At 39.0% G+C, this 23,343-nt stretch overlaps 6 protein-coding genes across 9 annotated transcripts; 4 read left to right on the top strand and 2 right to left on the bottom strand.

Moving 5' to 3' along the window:
- Positions 1–1,868: 1,868 nt before the first annotated feature.
- Positions 1,869–4,395, bottom strand: LOC106428383. Its single transcript, XM_048781146.1, has 3 exons — positions 3,665–4,395; positions 3,205–3,583; positions 1,869–2,114 (listed from the first exon to the last, which is right to left on the bottom strand). Exons 1-3 carry the CDS (start codon positions 4,393–4,395, stop codon positions 1,869–1,871), a joined length of 1,356 nt encoding a protein of 451 aa, XP_048637103.1.
- A 977-nt stretch (positions 4,396–5,372) lies between these two features.
- Positions 5,373–8,669, top strand: LOC106451303 (dolichol kinase EVAN-like). The gene is made up of 13 exons (XM_013893221.3): positions 5,373–5,644; positions 5,788–5,900; positions 5,997–6,197; positions 6,281–6,385; positions 6,589–6,659; positions 6,775–6,855; positions 6,922–7,136; positions 7,226–7,415; positions 7,514–7,579; positions 7,660–7,748; positions 7,843–7,957; positions 8,051–8,102; positions 8,178–8,669. Exons 1-13 carry the CDS (start codon positions 5,388–5,390, stop codon positions 8,390–8,392), a joined length of 1,770 nt encoding a protein of 589 aa, XP_013748675.2. The 5' UTR covers positions 5,373–5,387; the 3' UTR covers positions 8,393–8,669.
- Positions 8,670–9,692: 1,023 nt separating this feature from the next.
- LOC106451301 (myosin-9) lies at positions 9,693–16,849 on the top strand. The gene is made up of 7 exons (XM_013893218.3): positions 9,693–9,899; positions 11,474–11,604; positions 11,830–15,327; positions 15,432–15,674; positions 15,760–15,915; positions 16,065–16,217; positions 16,364–16,849. The coding sequence occupies exons 2-7, from the start codon at positions 11,515–11,517 to the stop codon at positions 16,595–16,597; spliced, it is 4,374 nt and encodes a 1,457-aa protein (XP_013748672.2). The 5' UTR covers positions 9,693–9,899; positions 11,474–11,514; the 3' UTR covers positions 16,598–16,849.
- Positions 16,850–16,997: 148 nt separating this feature from the next.
- Positions 16,998–18,277, top strand: LOC106453570 (ESCRT-I complex subunit tsg101). Its single transcript, XM_013895805.3, has 3 exons — positions 16,998–17,609; positions 17,686–17,784; positions 17,883–18,277. Exons 1-3 carry the CDS (start codon positions 16,998–17,000, stop codon positions 18,042–18,044), a joined length of 873 nt encoding a protein of 290 aa, XP_013751259.3. The 3' UTR covers positions 18,045–18,277.
- Positions 18,278–18,462: 185 nt separating this feature from the next.
- Positions 18,463–21,282, top strand: LOC106451299 (proteinaceous RNase P 1, chloroplastic/mitochondrial). 3 transcript variants are annotated; one of them, XM_013893214.3, is made up of 8 exons: positions 18,476–18,646; positions 18,806–18,860; positions 18,947–20,146; positions 20,227–20,316; positions 20,406–20,587; positions 20,685–20,805; positions 20,903–20,974; positions 21,053–21,282. In XM_013893214.3, exons 3-8 carry the CDS (start codon positions 18,968–18,970, stop codon positions 21,149–21,151), a joined length of 1,743 nt encoding a protein of 580 aa, XP_013748668.2. In that variant the 5' UTR covers positions 18,476–18,646; positions 18,806–18,860; positions 18,947–18,967; the 3' UTR covers positions 21,152–21,282. The 3 variants fall into 3 exon arrangements, with proteins under 3 accessions (XP_013748667.2, XP_013748668.2, XP_013748669.2); XM_013893215.3 differs by having other exon boundaries at positions 18,480–18,646; positions 18,806–18,856; XM_013893213.3 differs by lacking the exon at positions 18,806–18,860 and having other exon boundaries at positions 18,463–18,646.
- Positions 21,283–21,365: 83 nt separating this feature from the next.
- On the bottom strand, positions 21,366–22,165 carry LOC106451300 (protein CYSTEINE-RICH TRANSMEMBRANE MODULE 3). Of its 2 annotated transcripts, XM_013893216.3 has the most exons (3): positions 22,008–22,165; positions 21,748–21,886; positions 21,366–21,614 (listed from the first exon to the last, which is right to left on the bottom strand). In XM_013893216.3, exons 1-3 carry the CDS (start codon positions 22,036–22,038, stop codon positions 21,569–21,571), a joined length of 216 nt encoding a protein of 71 aa, XP_013748670.1. In that variant the 5' UTR covers positions 22,039–22,165; the 3' UTR covers positions 21,366–21,568. The 2 variants fall into 2 exon arrangements, with proteins under 2 accessions (XP_013748670.1, XP_048636723.1); XM_048780766.1 differs by having other exon boundaries at positions 21,366–21,886.
- Positions 22,166–23,343: the final 1,178 nt, after the last annotated feature.

Raw genomic sequence — 23,343 nt, 5'->3', positions numbered from 1 at the left:
GTACTTGCATAACTGATGTAGAACACAATGTTACTTGCAGGAACTAGAGGCAACCGAGGCAATCAAACCGTTGAGGATGTACTTCTATGAGTCGGAGTACAAGAAACAAATAAAGCTAGCGACCAAATGTTTCGTCAAAGACGATATGGTTACATTTGACAATCTGAAACCGCCGATGAGTGATACTGAGAGGAAGTGGTTTGAGAAGCATCCACAATTCTGTCACGTGTTCCACCTGGAGAAGGACTCAAACCACATGGTCCAAGGAATGTGGATGTTGCTATTGCGGACAGTGGATAGCTCGAAGAGGAAGGAAGTGTGGTTCATTGTGAATGGTGTTCCCATCCGCTATGGCCTGAGAGAACACGCTTTGATCTCAGGTCTTAGCTGCCGCAACTATCCACTTGGGTATAAGGAGTTTGGTGATAGAAAGTTCGTGAAGCGCCATTTCAAGAAGGGAGAATCAATAAGGCTTGAGGATGTCAAAGCGAAGCTGTTGGCTATGGGAGAACACAGAGACCGGCTGAAGATGATGGTTTTGTTCTTTTTAGGAAGTGTTATCTGTGCGCAAACGAAAGTAGGAAAAGGCGCCAGAGATGTTTTGGAATTCTTCCAAAGAGTTGTGGACGATCTCGAGTTCTGCGAAAACTTTCCATGGGGGAGGTACTCGTTTGATTATATGGTTAAGGAGATATCACACACCATAGATCATTTTGGAGGCCGGGTTAGAGAGAAGACTTTATGGCCACTTCCAGGTTTCTGTCTGCCACTGGAGGTAAGCAATTGAAGATAATCACCTTATCATTTGTTAATTTTATTGTGTTAAGTGTTTGTACATGATTGGTATGTAGTTGCTTGCTTTTGAGGCAATTCCCAAGTTGGGATTGAAGTTCAGAAAAGAGGTTGAAGACGTCGATGTAGACTGTCCTAGGATGTGCAGATCAGTCTTTAAATCAGCAGGGATGAAAGGGTTTTCACTTTCAAAATTGAATCGGGAACTGGACAAACTGGACAAAATAACGGTATGTTTCTTCCCCTACAAACTTTGAAAATGTTGTAGCATTATACTAACATAAGATTATTTTTTGGTTTTAATTTTTTGGTATCAGTCACGGGATATCCACAGCATCCTTCTTACCAAGACAGAAGAAGAAGTAGCTCTTTTGGAAGAGATGACTGAAGAGGAGGACGACGTTGATGTCGATGATATTTCTGTTGACAGTTGGGTAAAGCGTCTTGCAGAAGGACATTCAGTCTTTTTTGAAGAGATGTATGATGTAGACGTTGCTGCGCGTGATCCAAATGCACAAGAGGCTGTCGACGAAGATCAGGATGACGAAGAAGGTGGAGAGGAAGGAGGCGCAAGCCAGAAGAAGATGATGGAGGAGTTGATCAAACAAGTGAAAATGTTTGGCACTCAGCTAAAGAGAGTTAAGAGGACAATGGACAAGTTTGAGGAAAGGATGGTGGTTCCGTTTGAGGCGTTTATGAAGAAAGCTATGGATGAAGGGCAAGGAAGCAGGGAGTGAAGAACTCGGTTATGTATTTTGTAAACTCGGTTATGTATTTTGTGGGAAGTTGGACCCATTATTTTGTTGTTGTGTGGATGTTGGAAACCTATTGACTTATTAGGTATGTTGGATGGAACTTGTTCTTGTTATCATGGATGTTGCAATCTTGTTATCATGGAAGTTCTTATGATTATTTTTTGAATGTGCCTCTTAAGGAAAACTAAGAAAAGTAGGATAACTTAATGAAAACTAGGACAACTAGGAGAACTTGGAGAACTTAATGAAAACTAGGAAAACTAGAAATACTAGGAAAACTAGAAATACTAGGAAAACTAATTCTTCAACACCACACTTAAACTAAGCATACAATTCTTCAAACTTCCTAACAATGTCATCTTCTTCATTTTCGTCATTCCCGCCCCCGCCCTTCCCTGTCTTCTTCTTCTCCAAGTGACTTTTCATTTCAGAAATGGTCTTCTGTAATTGCTCAATCACTTTATCCTTCTCCCGGATTTCATCACGGGCTTGAAGCAATGCTCTCCTTTGCCATTCTGTACCAACCTCTTCATCGAACCAAGAGAAGTAATTGCATTCATTTCCAAGCTGCAATAAGGTCAAAATTCAAACCCAATTCAAATTCAGATTCCATTATATCCAGATTCCATCAAATATTCATACCTTAAAACGCGGACAGCCATAAAAGTGTCGACCAGGATTTTTCTCAGTCCAAGCTTGCCTTATTTTCGCCGGCAAGCCACAGTGACACAACCTCAGACAAGAAAATCGGCGGCGGCTCCTTTGCGATAAAGACGAACCCGAACCCGAACCCACTTCCATCTTCACTTTTTCCATCTCACTTGCTCGGCGAGGGGGGAAGAGAATTCGATTCTCAAAATAGAGAAGAGAGACGAGAGAGGGAGAGAGACACGAGAGAGAGGGAGAGGAAATGGGGGGAGAAATAGAGAGAAAGAGAGAGGGAGAGATGAAAAAGGGATAAAAAGTCAAACTGAAAGTACTTGAAAGGCTTTGGGAGGGGAGTAAATTTGTGTGGTTGAGATAATTGCCCAAAAAAAATTTGTTCATAGTTATACCCAAGATACTAGTATTCCCAACTTTGGTCATAGTTATATTTTTGTCGGTTTCTAATTTATTTAGTGTTACTAATCTATTAAAATTGGTTATCTAGTTTTACCTTCAATATTACTAGTTTAAATTGTTATATATATAGTTCCGTGCAATTATATTTAGCGAATAGATATAACTCGAAAGTTTCGTTTGTAAGATGTCTTTGGCCAACAAAGTGTTATTGGAATTGCAAGGTCTCGTAAGGGATACATGAGAGTTTTTTTCCTAAATTTCAGAAATTGATAACCGAGTTTTATTATAAATATATGTTAGAGTTGCGAAAACAAATATAAAACTATGATATTCAGGTTTTGATAGAGAAAAAACTATGAGATTCGAGTTTTGATATAGATAATACTAATGTCATTACAAAACAATGTAGATTTCAAGTTTTACGCAGTTTTCCAAGTCATACAACACGATACAACACGAAATGAAACAAAGTTCAAGAGCCACAAAATCAAGTACCCAAATGCATTACTCGAAATATGCATTACTCCAAATTCATCCAAATTTAAACTCTTTTCCTTCTTTGCCGCTTGATGCGATATGGAGGTATGATCTTCACCTCCTTGATCTGATCTGGTACATTCCAAGAAGCAATGTCGGGCACAACATTAAGTGTTCTGGAATACGCCAAATGCCACATTTCCGTCCAGTAGTATTTTGAGCACAACTCATGGATATCAAGGCGCCTGCCATCAACATTCCTAGCGAAATAGATATAAGCTGCCAGTCCATGCAGACAAGGGAATTTTTCATAGTCCCACACCTTGCAAGTACAAGTTTTTCCAACCAAGGTCGCCCAAAACACCTTTCCTGCAGTGTCAGTGATCTCGTACTTAAGCTTGTAACTATCAAGTTCCCGCACAGGTAACTTATGTGCAACAGCCCATAAATCGTGCAAGTAGTTCTCAACCCGAGGCACCAGTCTTGTATTCATTGATCTAGAAACAACATCCTTCCGTTGAGTGAACCAATCAGAGAATTTTCTAATGATACAATCCAGCATTGGTATTAAGGCTCACCTTGTTGCCTCTTTAAACACGTTCTTCATTGATCCCAGAGTGTTGCTTGTATCCAAGTTGTACCTATCACGTGGGAAAAAAACCCTTGCCCATTTGTCCTTTTCAATACCACATTCCTCCACATACTTGTACGCAGCTGGACATCTTATCTTAAATGAGTCGTAAGCAGAATTGAAGTCATCAACCGTGTAATATCTGCCCAACTCCATAAGTTTTTGCCCGACTATATTCTTGTTGACGTTACAAGCATGTAATTTCACCTTTTCCTTCAAATGCCATAAACAATGACCATGGTGAGCCTGTGGAAATACGTTTCCTATGGCGAAGATCAAGCTCTGATGAAGAGTACTAATGAAAACCAGTTCAGAAGAGTCTGGTATAACACTTTTAAGCATCTCGAAAAACCAAGTCCAACTAGCAAGATTCTCACCATCTACTACTGCAAACGCAAGTGGATAACTCTGACCATTAGGATCCTGAGCTTTCGCGAAAACTAAAACACCACCGTTCTTCAGACGTATCCCCTCCACAGCTATCACCTTCCTCATAACTGCAAACCCTTCAATGCAAGCTCCCAAAGCTATGAAAAGGTACTCAAATTTACTTCTATCATCCAATTTCAAACAGGTTTTTGTCCCCGGATTCACTTGCTCTAACATGTACAAATAGCTATACAACATCTTGTAGCTCTCTTTCGGACTACCAGGTATATCTCTGACGTGATTGCTCATTGTGTCCTGCCAAAAGGAACCAAACAAAAGAAACTCACTACAATTTCCCCTACTATTATCCTGCTACATTTTTACCAGTTATTCGAATTTTTCCTGTTTTCCTAATTCTACCAGTTGTACCCAGTTATTCAGTTTTACTACAATTTATCAAGAACAATTGAATAATCTAGGGTTTATCCCTATCCCTCAACTCCAATTCACCTACCGAAATTCATTATACCGAAATTTACCCCGAAACTAAACAAAACTTGTCACAATTACAAATCTATTAAAACCCCCAAAACCTACTTCCGAAATAATGCTCGAACAGAGCATAACTTACCGGTAGCGTTCGAGAAGCTGAGAGAGAGAGGAGTGGAGGAGGAGTGGAGGAGGAGTGGAGGAGGGGGAGAGTGGAGGAGGAGCTGCAGGAGGAGCTGTAGGTTGGGTGGTCTGGGGGGGAGGGGAGCTCGAGGAGAATCGGGATTCACTTTTTTCTTTTTTTTTAGACCAAACCAACAAACATAAGAACCACTTTTAATTTTTTTTACAGACCAATCCAATTCAGATCCGACCAAACCCGAGTTATGTTGGATGCCGATTTTGGTTTGGGACATTCTTGGTTCCAATTAAAATATGTATTTTTGGTCTTTTCACATATTCATTAATGCTTGATGGGTATAGTATATTTTATGGTGCATAGGAGATTGATTGAGGAGGAGATTGGGCATTGGAGGTGATGTCCCCTAGAAATTCAAGGTAGTTCTGAGAAAATCTGATATGCACAAGCGAAAGTGGGGAGACTCAAAACGACGTCGAGCGTTGAACGAGACGCTGCCGGTAAAGTTAAAAAAAAAAAGCGAGCACCGGAGAAAATTGATTTTTTTTTACTGAATGTTCGGGTTGATAATTTTCAGTTAATTAAAAATCGACCCTTTTACTTTTCTATTTATCTGCGAGAAGGTCCCACCTTTATAAAATATACAAAAAGGCCCAATTTAGAAAGAAAGAAAATGATTGGCTTATTTCTCAATCTCGAAATCAGAAATGATCAAATGGCCGGAGAATCATCATCCCCGGCGACGATGACGCCGTTTGTTGTGACGGGAGAGAGAGTGGTAGTGGCAGTCGTGGTTTCTCGCGTCCTCCTCTCTCTCCCTCTATCTCTGATCTCTCATGGCTTCTCCCTCTTCCTCCTCTGCCTCTCCGCTTTCCTCATCGAGCTACGCGCCGAGAGTTCTCCGCTTCTTCTCTCTCGTTTCAGCGCCAGGTAAATCTAATTGATTGTAATTATAATTAGAAGAAGCATGAATTTGTATGAGATTCAAGATCTTGTTGTTTTGGATAAAATAAAGTTAGGTTTCTCTTTTTTTTTTATTTTTAATAATGGCTTTATTGTTTGCAATATTGCAGGAGAGGTGCATCTTCAGGGATACTGCTAGGAGCAGTAACACTTCCGGCTGTTATGATGGCTAAGTTGGTACAGCTTACAAGAGCTATCTCACTCCATCAAGCTGAACAAGATGGTATTTTTCTCAGACAGCGCTTTAAGATTATACTTATTATGATTGTCTATGTTGACATCCGAACAAAATTAACTTGCTTTAATCTCTGTTTTGTAGAGCTTGCGCATGTTACGATGCAGTACTGGGCAGCATCGGCGAGCTGCTGCGCCATTCTTATATATCTATCAGTGGTTATGTCGCAAGGGAAGAAGAATGAATCTTCTTCCTCATCCGTTTGGCTTACAAGGGTTAGCTTAACTGGCACAGTTTTGTATGGAGCCGCATGCTTTGTTTCACTTTCCATGATATCACACACTGGTAAGTATCCTCCACTTTAAGTTTTCTAGCTGCTTTTGATTAATCTTTTGCTTGGATTTGGCTTCTGTTTTGTTTGTTGACAGGCTTAAACACATCATTAAAAATGGTGTGGATGTTATTTCACGGCCTCGCAGCTGTGAAGTTAATTCGACATTTGCTTTTCACCTTTACTTCTTGTGCCTCATTTGGTAACTGCAATCTCTTTTCTATTCATCGACTTGTGTTACGTAGTAGTTTCTATGGTGTGCTTTCAGCTTTAGATATTTTATCTCTGCATTAGCAATAATGAACTGCTTTTTTTGGTCTCTATGGAACTATGCATTTGATCAAAAAGTGTGTCTTTTGGCTCAATGTATTTCTGGTCCATTATTTAACAGTTGCCACTTTTTAGGGGAAGCGCTTCTTGTGACCAGTGGTCTTGTTCTCTATTTTGGCGACTTTCTGGCATGCACCATTGCAAAGGTTACAACTATTTGGTTTTCTTTTATTGAGTATTTGGTGCTGTGGTTGCATGCTCACAAGTCAACATAATGATTTTTTGATTTTTTTTTTCTGTTGTTACTCTGGTATGTTACAGATTTGCGAGAAATTGATACCTGTGGATCTTGTCTCAATAAGCTACGGAATAAGGAGAACTGAAACCGGCATAATCGTCCAGGTATGATAATGACAAGTTGAAATTAAAGTATTGACGAATATCAACTTACCTGTCCTCCCTTCTCAGGGTCTACTGTTAGGCCTTCTACTTTTCCCGATGGTGTTTAGATTCGTTCTGCATATATATGAAAGGTCTTTGAGAAAGAGAGACGGTCCACCAAGAAACTGCAGTGATACTGCAAAGTCTGTCTTGTTCTTTGCTTCACTTCTACTTTTTATGTTTGTGGCTGTTCCTTCTTGGATGCAGTTTGTACACGATTTCCACCAGCATCCATTCTTATGGTACTCTCAGCTACTTGTCTCGTGTCCTTTTTTACACTAAAATTCTACATACTAAGATTGTATCCAACTTTCATACTCTTCTGTCGCAGGGTGCTCACATTTGTCTTTTCTGAACCTCTGAAGAGACTGTCATTGTGTATCTACTGGGTTCTGTTGATCGTTGTGTCTGTGTCACGGTTTTATAACATCTCAAGAGGTAGCAAGGTTGAGAGAATCTTGCTCCGGAAGTACTACCATCTGATGGCTGTTTTAATGTTCTTGCCGGCTCTTGTCTTACAGGTGACTGGTGTTCGATAACCTTTCTAATTTTACTTTTCAGAAATCCCTTATGTGTTAGTCCGGTCTCTATTAGCTTCTTATTAATCTCCATCATTCAGCCTAAGTTTCTCGATCTAGCATTTGGTGCAGCCTTGGCGGTTTTCATTGCATTGGAGATCATTAGAGTAAGCCTCCTTAACTTACCTTGTCGGTTTCATCACTATCAATGTGCTTATATATGCAAGATACTCATTTTGTAAACCAGATCTGGAGAATTCAGCCGCTAGGAGAGCCGTTACATCACTTCATGAATGCTTTCACAGACCATCGTGATTCAGAGCTTCTGATCGTCAGGTGTGCCAACCCTGTTCAGACCAGGGATGAAAAAAATCCAAAGAAATTATCACTTTTGTGTTTGTTTAACCACTGAGTTATGTCCTATTTGTAGCCACTTCTCACTCCTGCTTGGGTGTGCGCTTCCAATATGGATGTCTTCTGGGTTCAATGACCGAGCTTTATCCCCATTTGCCGGAATACTCAGCCTCGGGATTGGAGATACAATGGTAAGCTTTTTGCTCAGCTCCTACTTGCATGCTCATTGATCAAAAAAACCTGAGTCTCTTCCAATGTTATACTATAACAATTTGATTAAACAGGCATCGATGGTTGGTCACAAATATGGGGTGTTAAGATGGAGCAAGACGGGAAGTGAGCATCTTTTGCAGTTTTTCTAAAAGTTTTCAACTATTGCTTTCATCAGAAACTAATATTTTTGCGTAACAGAGAAAACGGTCGAAGGAACAGCAGCGGGAATAACATCGATGATGGCGGTGTGCTATGTGCTGGTCCCAGTATTAGCCTCAATGGGATATATACTAAGCCAGGGATGGTGGTCGCTTCTTGTTGCGGTTACAGCCACGGGGATGTTGGAAGCTTACACAGCGCAACTAGACAACGCCTTTATACCTCTGGTCTTCTACGCTCTCCTCTGCTTGTAGTACGTTTAGGCTCAGGTGTTTTTTTTTAAAAGCTTAATGTACATAACAGAAGTATATCTTACTACTAACCACACGTTCTCTTCATCTAGCTTTCTCATTTGATCTAATGCTTCTCAAACTGTTGAGTTTAATGTAGTAATAGTAGTGTGGAATACAAAGATAACTCTTTCATCGCGTTGCATACAAAGAGTTGTATATAGTAAAGCTCATTTAAATCTTTTGACTAATAAGATGTGTTTTGGGAATTGTTATATTAAAACTTTTCTCTTTTGCGACTTTTTCAGCTTTGTTTTCGTAGAAATATAAAGTCGAGAAAACCATTGGCAGCGTTTATTTGAACTTTGACCCGATGTGGAAGTTTCGATAGCCGCCAGCTTGACCAACTTTGAAATTTTAAATTCTTCCTCAATTTCACACACATATAAAAGGTTCAGTTCCATTTCAGATTGTTGTAAATGACTTTTTTGACGATAATTTAGTTATTTATGTTCACGGAGGTTAGTAATTTTAGTAAAAAATCACATCCTTTTGTCAATGGGATTGTTAACATTGACTACAGTCAATTGATCTATCAGATACGATTTCAATATGGCAATGATTCATTTTCCATTGTCACACAACTTGGAAAAGAAAAATACACTGTCAAATAAATGTCATGTGGATTTTGAACCGATTAGAATACTAAGAGAAGTGGAAGTGTCTCTATTAGGGGGAGGGGGAATAAATAGAAGAATAAAAGCTGAGGGGTCAAATCCAAAAGAAAGAAATAAAGAAAAATAGTTTTCACGGCGAGGAGGAAGGACGGTTTGGTCGGTCGGTGGCATTGGTGTTGTGGGCCTTCCTTTTATTCCATCAGCCAGCCAAAGCCACCTCCTCTCTTTTTGTTTCTCTTCTACTTTTGCCAATTTACAAATCTACCCCTTAAATTCTCATTCATTTTCTCAAGTGTACATATATTAATATTAAACATAAAATATTATATGCATTATGTATAATGAAATTAATGGAGATCTACATATCAGGTTAATAAAATTATTTAAAGGTATAAACATAGATCTTTTAATTGAAAAAACCCCACATCCAAGGCACTAAATCTGTCACTAATCAATTAATTTAATTTATTTTCTATCTTTCACCGATCTCATTCTTGACTTTAATTAAAACTCTAAAATTTTAGTCATTAATAAAAAGAAAACAAATAGATAGGTTCTCTGCTAATTCTGGGTAAGAATGATAATGACAGAAAGTAAAGGGGCCAAATGGGAAATAAAAGTAAAGAGAGAGACGGTCTCCTCGTCCGCCAGATTTGTCATTATTTATTCAAAAAGAAATATGAAAAAAGGTCCCACACTCTCCAGTCTCCACTTTATAAACCCTAAAAGATTCTCTCTCTCTCACACACACCTTATTTGCATTTCTTCGTCATCATCTACTTTCGCTCTGCAATTATTTGTTTCACTTACCATCAGCGAGAAAAAAAAAACTCGATTCGAGTAGCTTCACTTGGGTAAGCTATTTTCTACTATATGATGAATAGTCTTAAGTTCTATAACGTTATTCTCTGTTATGATCTTCCATAAACGCTTTAGATCCTTGATTTTATTTTTAAAGTTCCATCTTAGCGACTCTTCGTCTGCTTAGTTCTTACTTACTGATCCAAACGTTTGTTTGATTTTGAAATTGATCGATCCGCAAGTCTTGTATCTCTCTCTGTGTTTAGATCTGTGAAGATCGAAATCGTTTTCTCCTACGGTGGAGATGGATCGAATCATTTTTGTTGTACTAGTACTGTTCAATCTCAGGATCGCTTTTGTTTGTGAACGGATTAAGATTTTGTTCTGTTTTGGATGTGGATACGAATACGAATATGAATTTTCTTAGAATATATACATGTAGTGGTAGGTTCTGGTGAAAGGTATTATAGTAAATGTTTGTTTTGAAACATGCCTCTTTGTGTGTTAGGCTTACAACTTTTGATACAAGGGAGGCTTGTTACTTGCCACTACATTAGATATGTCTTTGTCAATATAGGCAATGAATAGACCAATTAAGTTGACAAATTAATTAAAAACTTATTGAAGATTAGGAAGAAAATTCCTCTTGTCACGAATATTCTTTGGTTTTAATACAATAAGATTGAAAATTTAGCTTTTAGTTAGAGTCTGGAACAAGCGAAAAAATGTTTTTGATCCATTAGAAATCATTTCTGGTTTAGTCTTCTTTCCACTTTGTGATCTTTAAGATCTTACTTGAATAATCTAAACGTTACAAAAGTTATAGAATACAAATGAGTTGTTTGTTTTCTTGTTATGAAATAATGTCCCATGAGTCACCGCTGCATCTGGTCGGCGTACCTTATGATTCTTTTCTTTCCTTATAATATTTGTTAATTTTATTTTATAAAACCTTTTTTTTTTTTGTATTTTAGTTTCTTAAATTTTTGGCTTTGTAATAATTTTCTTGGATCCTTTTTTTGGCATAATGAAAACCTCCTTTTTCCTTGTCTAACCCATCAAAGCGTTTTTTTCTTTGTTAAAAGAAAGAAGTTGTGATGTTGCTGGTTTGGTGGGTACTTTACAACTTACTTATCTTTAATTTTGTTTGGTAAGGCTTTTATTAAAATAATAAGCATGCCTTATTCATTTGTATCATGGTGGAGATTGGTTGGTGCTGTAACAAATTCCAACTCTGATCGCATCACATGCCACAGCCCATAGTACCTATTTGATCTTTGTCTTCTCCTGATTGTTTTGGATTCTTTTGCTTTACGATCTAAAATTAGGCCATTTCTTGTATATAATAATAAAACTAAACGAAATTAGAAATCTTCTACAATGGTTTAGTTTATCAAATAATTGTAACGGGAGAGATGATGTATTTCTGTTGACTGTTACAATAAATATCTTATCTTGTTTGTTTTTTATCTAACTTTTGGAGATTGGCTTTCTCTTTCTTGCAAGCTACTGTTTTTGTCTTATTAAATTCCTTCATGTATGTCAAGAATTCCTAATCTGATATAAGTAGAAGTATAACACATCTTCGGGTCTCTTCTAATGCGAAACCTTTTCTTATATTCTGCAGAACTAAAAGTAGAAAAGTAATCACAATTGTTCGATCATATCATGGAGGATACAACTCAAGCAGCGAGTTCTGAGGTCCCTATAGTGAAAGGTGATGCAGTTGACCTCAAGACAGTTGATATTTCCGTCAAGGTAACGATCGTTCAGTGTTCAGTTTCCCAGAATTATATGGTTGCTCGTGAATATAATGAATCTTTTCCTTCTGTAAATCTATGTGAGTGCATAAGATTTTACTTAATTCTGCGTATTGAATCTGCCATCTGTCTATGAAACTTCTTAGTAGCACCAATGATGTACGTAATGTTGTGGAAATTTTAGTGTGGAAATTTAAGTATTGTATTCCTCGATTTATTGCAGGCTGTGAATGGTGAGGTGGCGAAGGAAGGCAAAGAAGAGGAAGATACAACATTTGATGGAGAATTCATAAAAGTTGAGAAGGAAACTTTTGATGCCAAGGATGATACCAAGAAAGCCGAAGATATTCCTGTTCAAGAGCAAAAGCAAGTCTCGAGTGGCTCAGAAAGAGAACTACATGAATCCCAAGAAAAGGCGAAGGAACTGGAGCTCGAATTGGAAAGAGTAGCAGGGGAACTGAAACGGTATGAATCTGAGAATACCCACTTGAAGGATGAGCTCTTGTCTGCCAAAGACAAGTTAGAAGAAACGGAAAAGAAGCAGGGAGAGCTCGAAGCTGTCCAAAAGAAACAGCAAGAGAAGATTGTTGAAGCAGAAGAGAGATACAGCTCTCAGTTGAAGTCCTTGGAAGATGCTCTGCAGTCCCATGATGCCAAAGACAAGGAACTAACTGAAGTTAAGGAAGCTTTTGATGCACTGGGCATAGAACTCGAGAACTCACGAAAGAAGTTGGTAGAGTTGGATGAGGGGCTAAAGCGTTCAGCTGAAGAGGCTCAGAAATTTGAAGAGCTGCATAAGCAAAGCGCGTCTCATGCTGACTCTGAGACTCAGAAGGCTTTGGAGTTTGCACAGTTGCTTGAATCGACGAAAGTGAGTGCCAAGGAAATGGAGGAAAAAATGGCGTCCCTGCAACAAGAAATCAAGGAGCTGAATAATAAGATTTCTGAAAACGAAAAAGTTGAAGCGGCCTTAAAGAGTAGTGCGGAAGCATTAGCTGCTGTGCAAGAGGAATTGGCACTTTCAAAGTCTCGTTTGTTGGAGACAGAACAAAAAGTGTCTTCCACGGAAGCCCTCATTGCTGAACTGACTCAAGAGCTTGAGCAGAAGAAAGCTTCTGAATCTCGACTCAAGGAAGAGTTATTGGTTCTTGATGATTTGGTTGTTCAGACCAAAGATCTCCAAGCTAAGCTTTCTGAGCAGGAAGGTATTAATGTAAAGCTAACGGAAGAACTCAAAGAGAAAGAACGTCTGGAATCCTTGTCGAAAGACCAGGAAGAGAAGCTGAATACTGCAAATGAGAAGTTGGCCCAAGTGTTGAAAGAAAAGGAAGCCCTTGAGGCAGATGTAGCACTGGTAACAAGTAATGCAGTGAAAGTGAAAGAGGTCTGTAGTGAACTAGAAGAGAAACTGAAGACATCAGAAGATAATTTCACCAAAACAGATGCTCTTCTGTCTCAAGCTTTGTCAAACAAATCTGAAGTTGAGCAGAAACTGAAATCGCTGGAGGAGGCTCACAATGAAACTGGATCTGTAGCAGCAGCTGCTACTCAGAAGAATCTTGAGCTTGAGGAAGCTGTTCGGTCCTCTAGTCAAGCAGCAGAAGAAGCAAAAGCACAGATCAAAGAGCTGGAGACACAGTTCACTGCAGCTGAACAAAAGAACGTGGAGCTACAGCAGCAACTGAACCTGTTGCAACTGAAAAGCGGTGAGGCGGAACAGGAAGTAAAAGAACTCTCTGAGAAAGTGTCTGAACTAAAATCTGCTGTCGAAGTTGCCGAGGAAGAGAAGAAACAAGCGACCACTCAGATACAGGAATACAAAGAAAGAGCATCCGAGTTGGAATCTTCTCTGAACCAATCATCATCCAGAAATTCAGAGCTTGAAGAAGATTTGAGAATCGCTTTGCAGAAGGGTGCAGAGCATGAAGACCGTGCTAACACGACTCACCAGCGCAGCATCGAACTAGAATCTCTGTGTCAGACATCACAGTCCAAACATGAGGATGCAGAAGGAAGATTAAAAGACTTAGAGCTTCTACTCCAGACAGAAAAGAACAAAATTCAGGAACTTGAGGAGCAGGTTAGCTCGCTAGAAAAGAAGTGTGGGGAAACTGAAGCAGACTCCAAAGGTTACTTGGGTCAGGTGGCTGAGCTTCAGTCCACAGTAGAGGCATTCCAAGTGAAAACTTCGAGCCTTGAAGCTGCTTTAAACATTGCAACTGAGAAAGAGAAAGAACTGGCAGAAAATCTAAACGCTGTGATGGGTGAGAAGAAGATATTAGAAGGTACAGTGAATGAGTACAGCGCGAAGATCAGTGAGTCTGAGAATCTGTTAGAAAGTCTCAGGAATGAATTGAGTGCCACTCAAGGAAAACTGGAGAGCATTGAAAACGATCTTAAATCTGCGGGCTTACGGGAAAGCGAAGTAATGGAGAAACTCAAGTCTGCTGAAGAGAGTCTTGAGCATAAAAGAAGAGAAATTGATGAAGCTATGAAGAAAAGCATGGAACTTGAAGCTTTGCATCAGTCTTTAAGTAAAGACTCGGAGCAGAGAATTCAAAAGGTCATGGAGGATTTCACTAGTAGAGACTCAGAGGCCAATTCCTTAACGGAGAAAGTGAAAGAATTCGAGGACAGAATAAAATCATATGAAGAGCAGTTGGTTGAAGCATCTGGCAAGTACTCTTCCTTAAAAGAGGAACTTGATCAGACTTTGGGAAAACTCGCTGCTGCAGAAACCGTTAATGACAAACTCAAACAAGAGTTTGATCAGGCGCAAGAAAGATCCTCTCAGTCATCATCAGAAAATGAACTACTAGCAGAGACGAACAACCAACTCAAGATCAAAATCCAAGAGCTTGAAGGGTTACTAGGTTCTAGCTCTACCGAGAAGGAAGCTGCAATAAAACAGGTGGAAGAGGCAGTTGAAAGGTTTAACCAGAAAGACGCAGAACACAAGGACTTGGTTGAAAAGCTAAAAGCGCATGAAAACGAGATCCAGGAGCACAAAAAGCTGGCGCATGAAGCATCAGGAGTTGCTGATGTTAGAAAAGTTGAGCTTGAAGAGGCTCTATCGAAATTGAAGAATCTTGAATCTACTATTGAAGAGGCTCTCACCGTTAATGATAAACTCAAACAAGAGTTTAATCAGGCACAAGAAAAATTGTCTCAGTCATCATCAGAGAATGAACTACTAGCAGAGACAAACAACCAGCTCAAGATCAAATTCCAAGAGCTTGAAGGGTTACTAGGTTCTAGTTCTACCGAGAAGGAAGCTGCAATGAAACAGGTGGAAGAGGCAATTGAAAAATATAACCAGAAAGACGCAGAACATAAAGACTTAGTTGAGAAGCTAAAAACGCATGAAAATGAGATCCAGGAGCACAAAAGGCTGGCTCATGAAGTATCAGGAGTTGCAGATACTAGAAAAGTTGAGCTTGAAGAGGCTCTATCGAAATTGAAGAATCTAGAATCTACTATTGAAGAGCTAAGTGGAAAATGCCAGGGGCTTGAGAAAGAAAATGGGGATCTGGCCGAGGTAAATTTAAAGCTGAACCAGGAACTAGCCACTCATGGATCAGAGGCCAACGAGTTGCAGACAAAGCTCTCTGCTCTAGAGGCTGAGAGGGAGCAAACAACCAAAGATCTGCAGGCTTCAAAGACAGCCTCAGAAGATCTAATAAAGCAGCTTACATCTGAAGGGGAGAAATTGCAGTCACAGGTAACACCCTGGATCTTAATATGTTCTATTCACAATCTACACTGATACAGTTTTCTTATATACTACATGCTTTAAGAAAATAACATCATTTTATTGTGCTGCAGATCTCTTCTCTCACCGAGGAGAACAACCAAGTCAATGAGATATTTCAAAGTACTAAGATTGAGCTCCAATCAGTTATTGCAAAGCTTGAAGAACAAGTAACCTTAGAGAGGTCTAAAGCTGATACTTTGGTGTCCGAGATTGAGAGGCACAAGGCAGTGGCTGCTGAAAAGTCTGTTTTGGAATCACATGTTGAAGAACTTGAAAAGACTTTGAAAAAATTCGAAGCTCAGTTGAAAGAAGAGGTAATGCACTCATCTCAAAGAGAGGGATATACAACTGTTATGATAGGATCTATATAACAGTAGTACCGGTTTAATGTTTCTGCAGGTTGAAAATGCAACTGCTGCGTCTGTAAAAGTGTCAGAATTGACCTCGAAACTGCAGGAAGGCGAACATATCGCTAGTGACCGAGATGTGCTCAGTGAGCAAGTGCTTCAGCTTCAGAAAGAGCTGCAAGCGGCTCAGAGCTCTATTGCTGAACAGGTTAGTGATCTTTTTTTCTGTTTGACTTCTACATATCTCAGACACGCGTTGGGATTCGTTAGAACTCTTGAATCTGATTCAGACAAAATAAAAGAATCCATCTCCCCTCATTATGTCACTAAGCTCTGATATATTTTCCGTGGAAACAGAAACATGCACACTCCCAGAAGCATTCAGAGCTGGAGTCTGCACTAAAGCAATCACAAGAAGAGATTGAAGCTAAGAAAAAGGCGGTCACTGATTTTGAATCAATGGTGAAAGATCTTGAACAGAAAGTGCAGCTCGCAGATGCTAAGGCTAAGGTCAGTCATAATATCTACATGCAATGTATATATCATATTATCTAGGAGAAAATGGCATAAGACACCTTGCATTAAAGGCTTTTAACTACCTGGTTTCAAAAAACTCAAAGCATTATTACTTATATTGTCAGAAACAAAACTTGCAGGAAACTGAGGCAAAGGATGTAGTTATTAAATCTCGAGACGTTGACTTGTCCTTTTCTTCTCCAACAAAACGCACCAGCAAGAAGAAGTCAGAGGCATCTCCTTCTTCCTCTTCTTCGAGCAACGTTACTGCTACTCAGACGGCTACAACTTCTCATCTCATGACAGTGAAAATCATCACTGGAGTAGCTCTGATCTCCGTTATCATCGGTATAATTCTTGGGAAAAAGTACTAGTGTTCTTGTTCGGTGTGATGTTCATATGTGAAGATCTCTCCTTCCTTCTATTTGTTTTTTTTTTTCGAATTTTGATCAAAATCTCTCAGAAGCTTCATGAGAGATGTAATGTTTAGCAGAATATGTGAAGCTTTGCATGAATTTGCTTCTCGCTGCAGATTGTTTTTGGTTCTTTCTTTTGTTTTTGGTGGCTTGTTGGTCAAGCAATGTTCTGATACTCTTAAATTAAATGAAGGTGAAGTTATTTGAAAATTTTCCTCTCGAAGGAAAACCGGTTCCTTATAATCGAATTGAACCGATTGGTTTAAAATAAACCCGGTTTATCCATCCACCTTGCCAATATAAAACCACTCAAGTGAACGTCTTCTTCCTCAGTTTCGCTTCCGCACTGAACAAGAAGATGACTCTAACTCTAACCATGGCGGATTCTCTGATCAACACCTCCCAAGAAACTGATTACACCTACGATCATCCCCCCGAGGAAGATAACACTCCCATCGACCTATCTCTCCTCCGTATCAACAGCTTCAACAACTCCTCAGATCGCCGCCGCGCGAACTCCTCTCCTCCGCAGTTCCCATCTCACGGATCTTTCTCCTCTTCCTCCGCCGCCGCCACAAGCCCCGTGAAACGCCCATCCCCAGAGCCGACGAAAGAAGCCGACGAGCCGAGGCGCAAGAAGCTGTTTCCTTCCCCGCCGGAGACTAAGGAAGACGAGGAGATGTCTAACCGCCTGGGCTACAAGAAGGTCCCGCTTCCGGCGGATTGCAATCCGGCGCGAATCCGTTCGTCTCCTGTCTACAAGCGATCTCTCTCCGATACATTTGGATCGCGAGTCGCTCAAGAAACAGCACCATCGGGGAACATGGTCTCTTCTCTGCCGCCGCGGCCACGGAGACCGGTGTTTGGGAGGTCCGTCTCCGATCTGTCGCCGGCACCTTCGATGTCGCTTCTTGGATCTTCTTCTCGTGAAGCTAATCATGCGAGTCAAGAAACAGCTGAAGCCAATAAGGTTACCAACGTTTCTATTCGTATGAGAATCTTTGCGGTTTAGGGATTGTGATATACTTTTTTGTGTGGATCATCAGATGCTGTATGTGATCAAGGATGGAGTTCGTGAGTTGGATCAGTGGTGTAACAAGCTCTTACACTACAGTGAAGCAGTGAAACAAGATGATAGTCCTAAGGTTCAGTGGAATCTATTTTGGGACTTTCTTGCTTTGTTCTCTTATAATCTTGTGTGTTTAAGGTTCTTTGCTTTGGCACGATGATTGTATTGTTGCAGGAAGAAGTTGAGTTGCAAGAGGATGAGCAAGAGAAAGAGTGTAAAGAAGGGGTGAAGGTGGACAGAGTAGGTGAGGCGTTTGTGGTTGAGATCAACTGTCCATGTGGAAGAAACTACCGAACTCTCTTCTCTGGCCGTGACTGCTACTACAAGCTCTTGTAGATATTCGTTTTGATCATCAATCATGGCCATAAGTGGAAGGATCTCTCATGCTTCTTGTAGATAAGGCATACATACGCACACATTGTTGTTTCGTGCTTGCAGATACTAGCTAGCTATACACATTGTTTACATACGCATTGTTTCGTTCTTTGTATAAGATGTCTCTTCTAGATAGTAGTAGCTATACAACATTGTTCCATTGTCATACTATGCTTAACAATGTTTGTAAAGACTAAAGACCGGACTGGACCGGTTGAATCATAACCCGGTCTGGGTTTTATCCAGACTAGCATGTTTGGAAGTTGTAACCCAAATAGAAAAAAAAACCCTAGTGTTTTCTTTTTAAAAGGCCTAAATTTGAAACTTCGGGCCGTTGGTGGGCTTCACAGCATAGTAATATAAGTGTATAGCTAAACGACGTCGTTGGGAGGTAGCATCCAAAATCCATCCATGGCAGAATCTTATTATATCTTCAAGCTGCTAACCTTTGTGTGTAATCCATGGTGAATCCTGAAGGAGACGCTGGTTCGACCAAAGTCTTCTTCTTTTATCTACTTTCACTTTACCCATCAGAAAGACAGTCTCTCTCTCTCTGGTTCTAAGTAAGTTCTTTCTCTCAATATTCTTATGAGTTGTTTACAACATGTTCGACTATATTACCCAATGAACTGTTCCTCTCTTTCTCAATAGTTCTACTCCCTTTTAGACTGATAACTGACGTTCCTACATGACCCTTATCTTAATTTTTGTCATTGGAGTAGGTTTTGGATAGATTGTAATGTTCTTTACACACCCATTATCTTCGATTTTTGGTTGGTAATAAAGCTTTTATCTCGTGTATTAGCTTTTTCTATGTTTAGTTCTAGAGACCTTCATGAATATGTTTCCCCTGTTTCTTGCAGATGAATTGTATTGAAAATTGAATGTACAACAGATACAGAGTTATGCTGCGTGCAACTTGTTTTACTCCTTCCCTTTCTAGGGCGTATTGCCCTTTATTCGCACTGTTTCTGAGAATCCCCTCTGTTCATCACCCGCATCATCCTAGCTCTTCTCCATTTCGTGGGTACCATAGTTCATTACAAGTCAAAGGGTCTCGAGATAGACGGCGTATTCTCGTTGATCACAACAGACATCTCTGCACCATACCCGAAGCTGCTAAACAACCGCCAGCTTCGACTTCCGAAAACTTATCAAGAAAAGCGAGGAAGAAAGCTATTCAGCAGTCTCCCGAATCAATGCTCAAACAAAAGCTAGACATGTGCTCTAGGAACGGTAATGTCCTGGAAGCTCTTCGCTTGTACGATGAGGCCAAACGCAACGGCTTGCAGCTCAGCCAGTACCATTACAATGTCTTGCTATATGTCTGCTCGTTGACTGATGGAGAAGCAGAGTCTCCTTCTGCGAATCCAGGACTTAGTAGGGGTTTCGATATATTTAAGCAGATGATTGTCGACAAAGTGGTTCCTAATGAAGCCACCTTCACAAACGGTGCTAGGCTTGCAGTTGCGAAGGATGACCCGGAGATGGCTTTTGATATGGTGAAGCAGATGAAAGCCTTTGGGATTCAACCGAGGCTGAGATCGTACGGACCAGCTCTTTTTGGTTTCTGTAGGAAAGGCGATGCAGAGAAAGCATATGAAGTCGATGCGCATATGATTGAATCGGAGGTAGTCCCTGAGGAGCCTGAGCTTACTGCTCTATTGAAAGTTAGTATGGAAACAAAGAACGCAGAGAAAGTCTATGAGACGTTGCAGCGGTTGAGGGATTTGGTAAGGCAGGTTTCTAAACCGACTTTTGACGCGATTGAGGAGTGGTTTGAGTCTGAGGCTGCTGGGAAAGCTGGAGTTGAGAAATGGGATGTGAAGAGGATAAGGGAAGGGGTTGTGAGTGGTGGTGGTGGGTGGCATGGACAGGGTTGGCTTGGGACTGGGAAATGGAATGTGACGAGAACTGAGATGGATGAGAACGGTGTGTGTAAATGTTGCAAGGAGAAGCTTGTTTGTATCGATATCAATCCGGTTGAGACTGAAAACTTTGCTGCTTCGTTGACTCGGTTGGCTTGTCAGAAAGAAGTCAAAGCTAGTTTTAATCAGTTTCAGGTATAATAATTGTAGTAAAACTATCTAAAGCAAAGCTGCGATAATTTTTTTTTTCTTGTATTTATTTGGTTTTGTGACAGGAATGGCTGGAGAGACATGGACCGTTTGATGCAGTCATAGACGGAGCCAACATGGGGTTAGTCAACCAGCGAAGCTTCAGCTTCTTCCAGGTGATCTTGAAATTTTTTTTTTCATTTTCTAATTCCAATCTCATGATCCGTTCTTGATTAGTTTAACTTATGTGATTTTCTTGCTCTAGCTTAACAATGTTGTCCAGAGATTTCAACAAATAAGTCCCTCGAAAAGGTTACCACTTGTGATCCTGCACAAGAGTCGTGTAGTGGGAGGTCCAGCTACTTACCCCAAAAACAGAGCATTGCTAGAGAAATGGAAAAACGCCGGTGCTCTCTATGCTACTCCTCCTGGCTCAAACGATGATTGGTATTTGCTTCTTTTTTTTTCTTAGTTTTTGTGTATTGATCCAAAGAGTATCAAGCCATTGGTTGTGTGAAATTCAAGTTTGTTGCGGTGTTTTCAGGTATTGGCTATACGCTGCTGTAAGTTGCAAGTGTTTATTAGTGACAAACGATGAGATGAGAGACCATCTCTTTCAGCTACTTGGAACTAGTTTCTTCCCAAGGTGGAAAGAGAAGCATCAGGTACCTATCTATATACGCAACACTAATCTTCGAATTGGTATACGAGTATGCAACTATGTGAATATAATGTTTGACTGTATTTGTTCCAATGTTGCAGGTTCGGATCTCTGTGTCAAGAGAGGATGGACTCAAACTGCATATGCCACCTCCATACTCCATTATTATACAGGTCGCTTTCTGCTTACACTAACTCAAATTTTGCAAAACAATGTGTCTGCATTTTTGCTTAAATGATAGATTGATGCAGGAGTCTGAAGATGGAAGATGGCATGTCCCAATGAGTGTAGAAGATGATCTTCAGACATCAAGGCAATGGCTATGCGCCAGAAGATCCAAAACACATTGAACTTCTTTTTTTTTTTGATTTGGGTTAAACCTTGTTGTAACATCACCAACATTGATTGTTTTAGAAATAGATTGTTGTTTTATTGAAAAACCAGACGATAGGATTATTTATATCTCATCACTTTTCAATTATCTCATCATCGTTTATAACTTTGGCCTATAGTTTGACCAATAGGGATTGTAACGTCATCATTGTTCTAAGCATGATTCAGATGTGTCTAAGAAAAACAATTTATTAAATGATAGATTCAACAATACAAACCAAAGATAAATAAAAGAAATGAATTAACGAATAAGAAAGGCATTCTAAATGATATATAAACTAATCGACTCCTAAACATGGTTTAGTAGAACAAAAAAAAAAATCAATATAAATCATCCACACGACTATCAAATAAACCAGTGAACTCCTCTGAAATCAGAAGCAGGCGTCGAGGACGCAACAGCAACACATGGCCGCAAGACTGCATTAAGAAGAAAAAGAGTAATCAATAATTATGGTTCGATATTTAACAAAACGTGTTTGTCCGGTTTACGTTGAGCTATAATAAAATCAATTTAACATTTTTTTGAAGAAAAGAAAAAGTTGGGACTAACCAGCCTTTCAAGAATCCATCACCCTTAGACTTTGTCTCGACCGGAGCCATCGTGGCATGACTCGTGTCGTTCGTTGGATAACCGGCAGGAGGTGGTGCTACGTAGGGACCGGTTGACACTGGAGGCGTAGGATAAGCTCCTAATTATACATAACATATGTTTAACATTAGTTTAAAACCATAAAACTCTAGAAATACGATTAATCATGACGGTTGACATATATGATGCGTAATTTGAAAGAAAAGTGAAGAAGAACAAACCTGCAGATTGGTTTTGGCTGAATTGACTCATTCTTCGAAAAATTACAAGTTTCTCTCTTTTAAAAGCTAAGGAAAATCGTATGCAAAGGTGTTTGTATGTGTGTATTGAGATGAGATTGGATTATTATTTGAAATTGAGTCATGCACATATATATAAGCCTAGGGAAGAAGAAAAAGTCGGTTTAGTAGAACCGCGTGGAGTATTAAATGTTTACGTGTCAAGAGACTCAAGACGAAGCATCCTATTCTTTCTTGTTCAACTTTTTTAATTCGGCCTTGACTGTTCAGATTTATTTAGTTTGTTCTCCTTTGTGGTCTAGAAACTCTTATTGTCAATTAATTGGTTTACTGATTGGCCTTCAAATAAATAAATAAGGCATTCACATATTCGATTTTAGTTTGTATCCAAAAAAGCCTTAGAATAACATTAAAACTAGGTAATAACCCGCGCCTTGCGCGGGATGTGATTATTAGTTTCGTTATTTTTAATAAAAATACATTAAATTTGTTTAATCTGGATATTGTTCGGTTTTAAGTTTTTTTTTTTGGTTTTTAATCTTCTAAAATATAACTATTATTTTAAATTAATATTTATTTTCGTTTATTCGGCTAAAATGTTTGATTTTTTTGATTTTTTCCGGTAAAAACAAAAAATTAATATTATTTGTTTGTTTTCATGTTATGAATTTTAGATAGTCGTCATGTCGAACCAATAGTTTCATATTATATTTTTTAAACAGATAATAATTTAAGAAAAAAAAATTATTAAGAAAAATCATTTCACTACAATTTTGTCGGTAGTGAAAGAAACATTAAGAAAAAATATTCCAACTTTCAAAAAAATTAGATACTTCAGTTGTGGTAAATACTTAGTTACAATGTGCTCACATCAAAGTGCACATATATGTGTATGTTAAAAGTATATACAAATAGTTGACAAATATATAAAGATATTGTTAATTAATATTAAATGACTGTTTTGCTCAAAATAATAAATGAAAAGTAAAACTAAAATTAATTTAAAATAAAAAAGGTTTTGCCATTAGTCATTTTTCATATAAAGAAAATAAAATTGTATCTGTAAATAGGGGTGGGCACAAATCAAATATCTGGGTATTTGGAAGCATTCGTGTCGATTCGATCTTTAGCCACCTAGATATTCGGTGACTCGGATATCCGAAATATTTTGGAATTTTAAAGAATATCTGATTTGATCCGTAAATAAAATAAAATAAAATTTTAAAAATAATTGAAAATTTTAATAATAACATTTTATTACAAAAATAAAACATTATTTAAATTTTTTAAATTCTAGTACCTAGTATAATAAATTTAA

Source organism: Brassica napus, chromosome A5, assembly GCF_020379485.1.
Source record: "Brassica napus cultivar Da-Ae chromosome A5, Da-Ae, whole genome shotgun sequence".
Taxonomy (NCBI): Eukaryota; Viridiplantae; Streptophyta; class Magnoliopsida; order Brassicales; family Brassicaceae; genus Brassica; species Brassica napus.
The sequence above is the reverse complement of the archived record's forward strand: the minus strand, read 5'-3'. Positions and strand labels throughout refer to the sequence as shown.

What these genes read in the sequence shown, in the direction of transcription:
- LOC106451300 (XM_048780766.1), bottom strand. Translation starts at nt 22,038, where the DNA reads ATGAGTCAATTCAGCCAAAACCAATCTGCAG. An exon ending in CAGCCAAAACCAATCTGCAG is followed by an intron (nt 21,887 to 22,007) that starts GTTTGTTCTTCT and finishes ATGTATAATTAG; the next exon opens with GAGCTTATCCTACGCCTCCA.
- LOC106451303 (XM_013893221.3), top strand. Translation starts at nt 5,388, where the DNA reads ATGATTGGCTTATTTCTCAATCTCGAAATCAGAAATGATCAAATGGCC. An exon ending in AAACCGGCATAATCGTCCAG is followed by an intron (nt 6,856 to 6,921) that starts GTATGATAATGA and finishes CTCCCTTCTCAG; the next exon opens with GGTCTACTGTTAGGCCTTCT. An exon ending in TTGCATTGGAGATCATTAGA is followed by an intron (nt 7,580 to 7,659) that starts GTAAGCCTCCTT and finishes TTTGTAAACCAG; the next exon opens with ATCTGGAGAATTCAGCCGCT.
- LOC106451301 (XM_013893218.3), top strand. Translation starts at nt 11,515, where the DNA reads ATGGAGGATACAACTCAAGCAGCGAGTTCTGAGGTCCCTATAGTGAAA. An exon ending in GGGAGAAATTGCAGTCACAG is followed by an intron (nt 15,328 to 15,431) that starts GTAACACCCTGG and finishes ATTGTGCTGCAG; the next exon opens with ATCTCTTCTCTCACCGAGGA. An exon ending in AAGCTCAGTTGAAAGAAGAG is followed by an intron (nt 15,675 to 15,759) that starts GTAATGCACTCA and finishes ATGTTTCTGCAG; the next exon opens with GTTGAAAATGCAACTGCTGC.
- LOC106428383 (XM_048781146.1), bottom strand. Translation starts at nt 4,395, where the DNA reads ATGAGCAATCACGTCAGAGATATACCTGGTAGTCCGAAAGAGAGCTAC. An exon ending in GTGTTTAAAGAGGCAACAAG is followed by an intron (nt 3,584 to 3,664) that starts GTGAGCCTTAAT and finishes TGTTGTTTCTAG; the next exon opens with ATCAATGAATACAAGACTGG. An exon ending in TACCAGATCAGATCAAGGAG is followed by an intron (nt 2,115 to 3,204) that starts GTGAAGATCATA and finishes ACCTTATTGCAG; the next exon opens with CTTGGAAATGAATGCAATTA.
- LOC106451299 (XM_013893213.3), top strand. Translation starts at nt 18,968, where the DNA reads ATGTACAACAGATACAGAGTTATGCTGCGTGCAACTTGTTTTACTCCT. An exon ending in CCTGGCTCAAACGATGATTG is followed by an intron (nt 20,588 to 20,684) that starts GTATTTGCTTCT and finishes CGGTGTTTTCAG; the next exon opens with GTATTGGCTATACGCTGCTG. An exon ending in CATACTCCATTATTATACAG is followed by an intron (nt 20,975 to 21,052) that starts GTCGCTTTCTGC and finishes AGATTGATGCAG; the next exon opens with GAGTCTGAAGATGGAAGATG.
- LOC106453570 (XM_013895805.3), top strand. Translation starts at nt 16,998, where the DNA reads ATGACTCTAACTCTAACCATGGCGGATTCTCTGATCAACACCTCCCAA. An exon ending in AAACAGCTGAAGCCAATAAG is followed by an intron (nt 17,610 to 17,685) that starts GTTACCAACGTT and finishes GTGGATCATCAG; the next exon opens with ATGCTGTATGTGATCAAGGA. An exon ending in AACAAGATGATAGTCCTAAG is followed by an intron (nt 17,785 to 17,882) that starts GTTCAGTGGAAT and finishes GTATTGTTGCAG; the next exon opens with GAAGAAGTTGAGTTGCAAGA.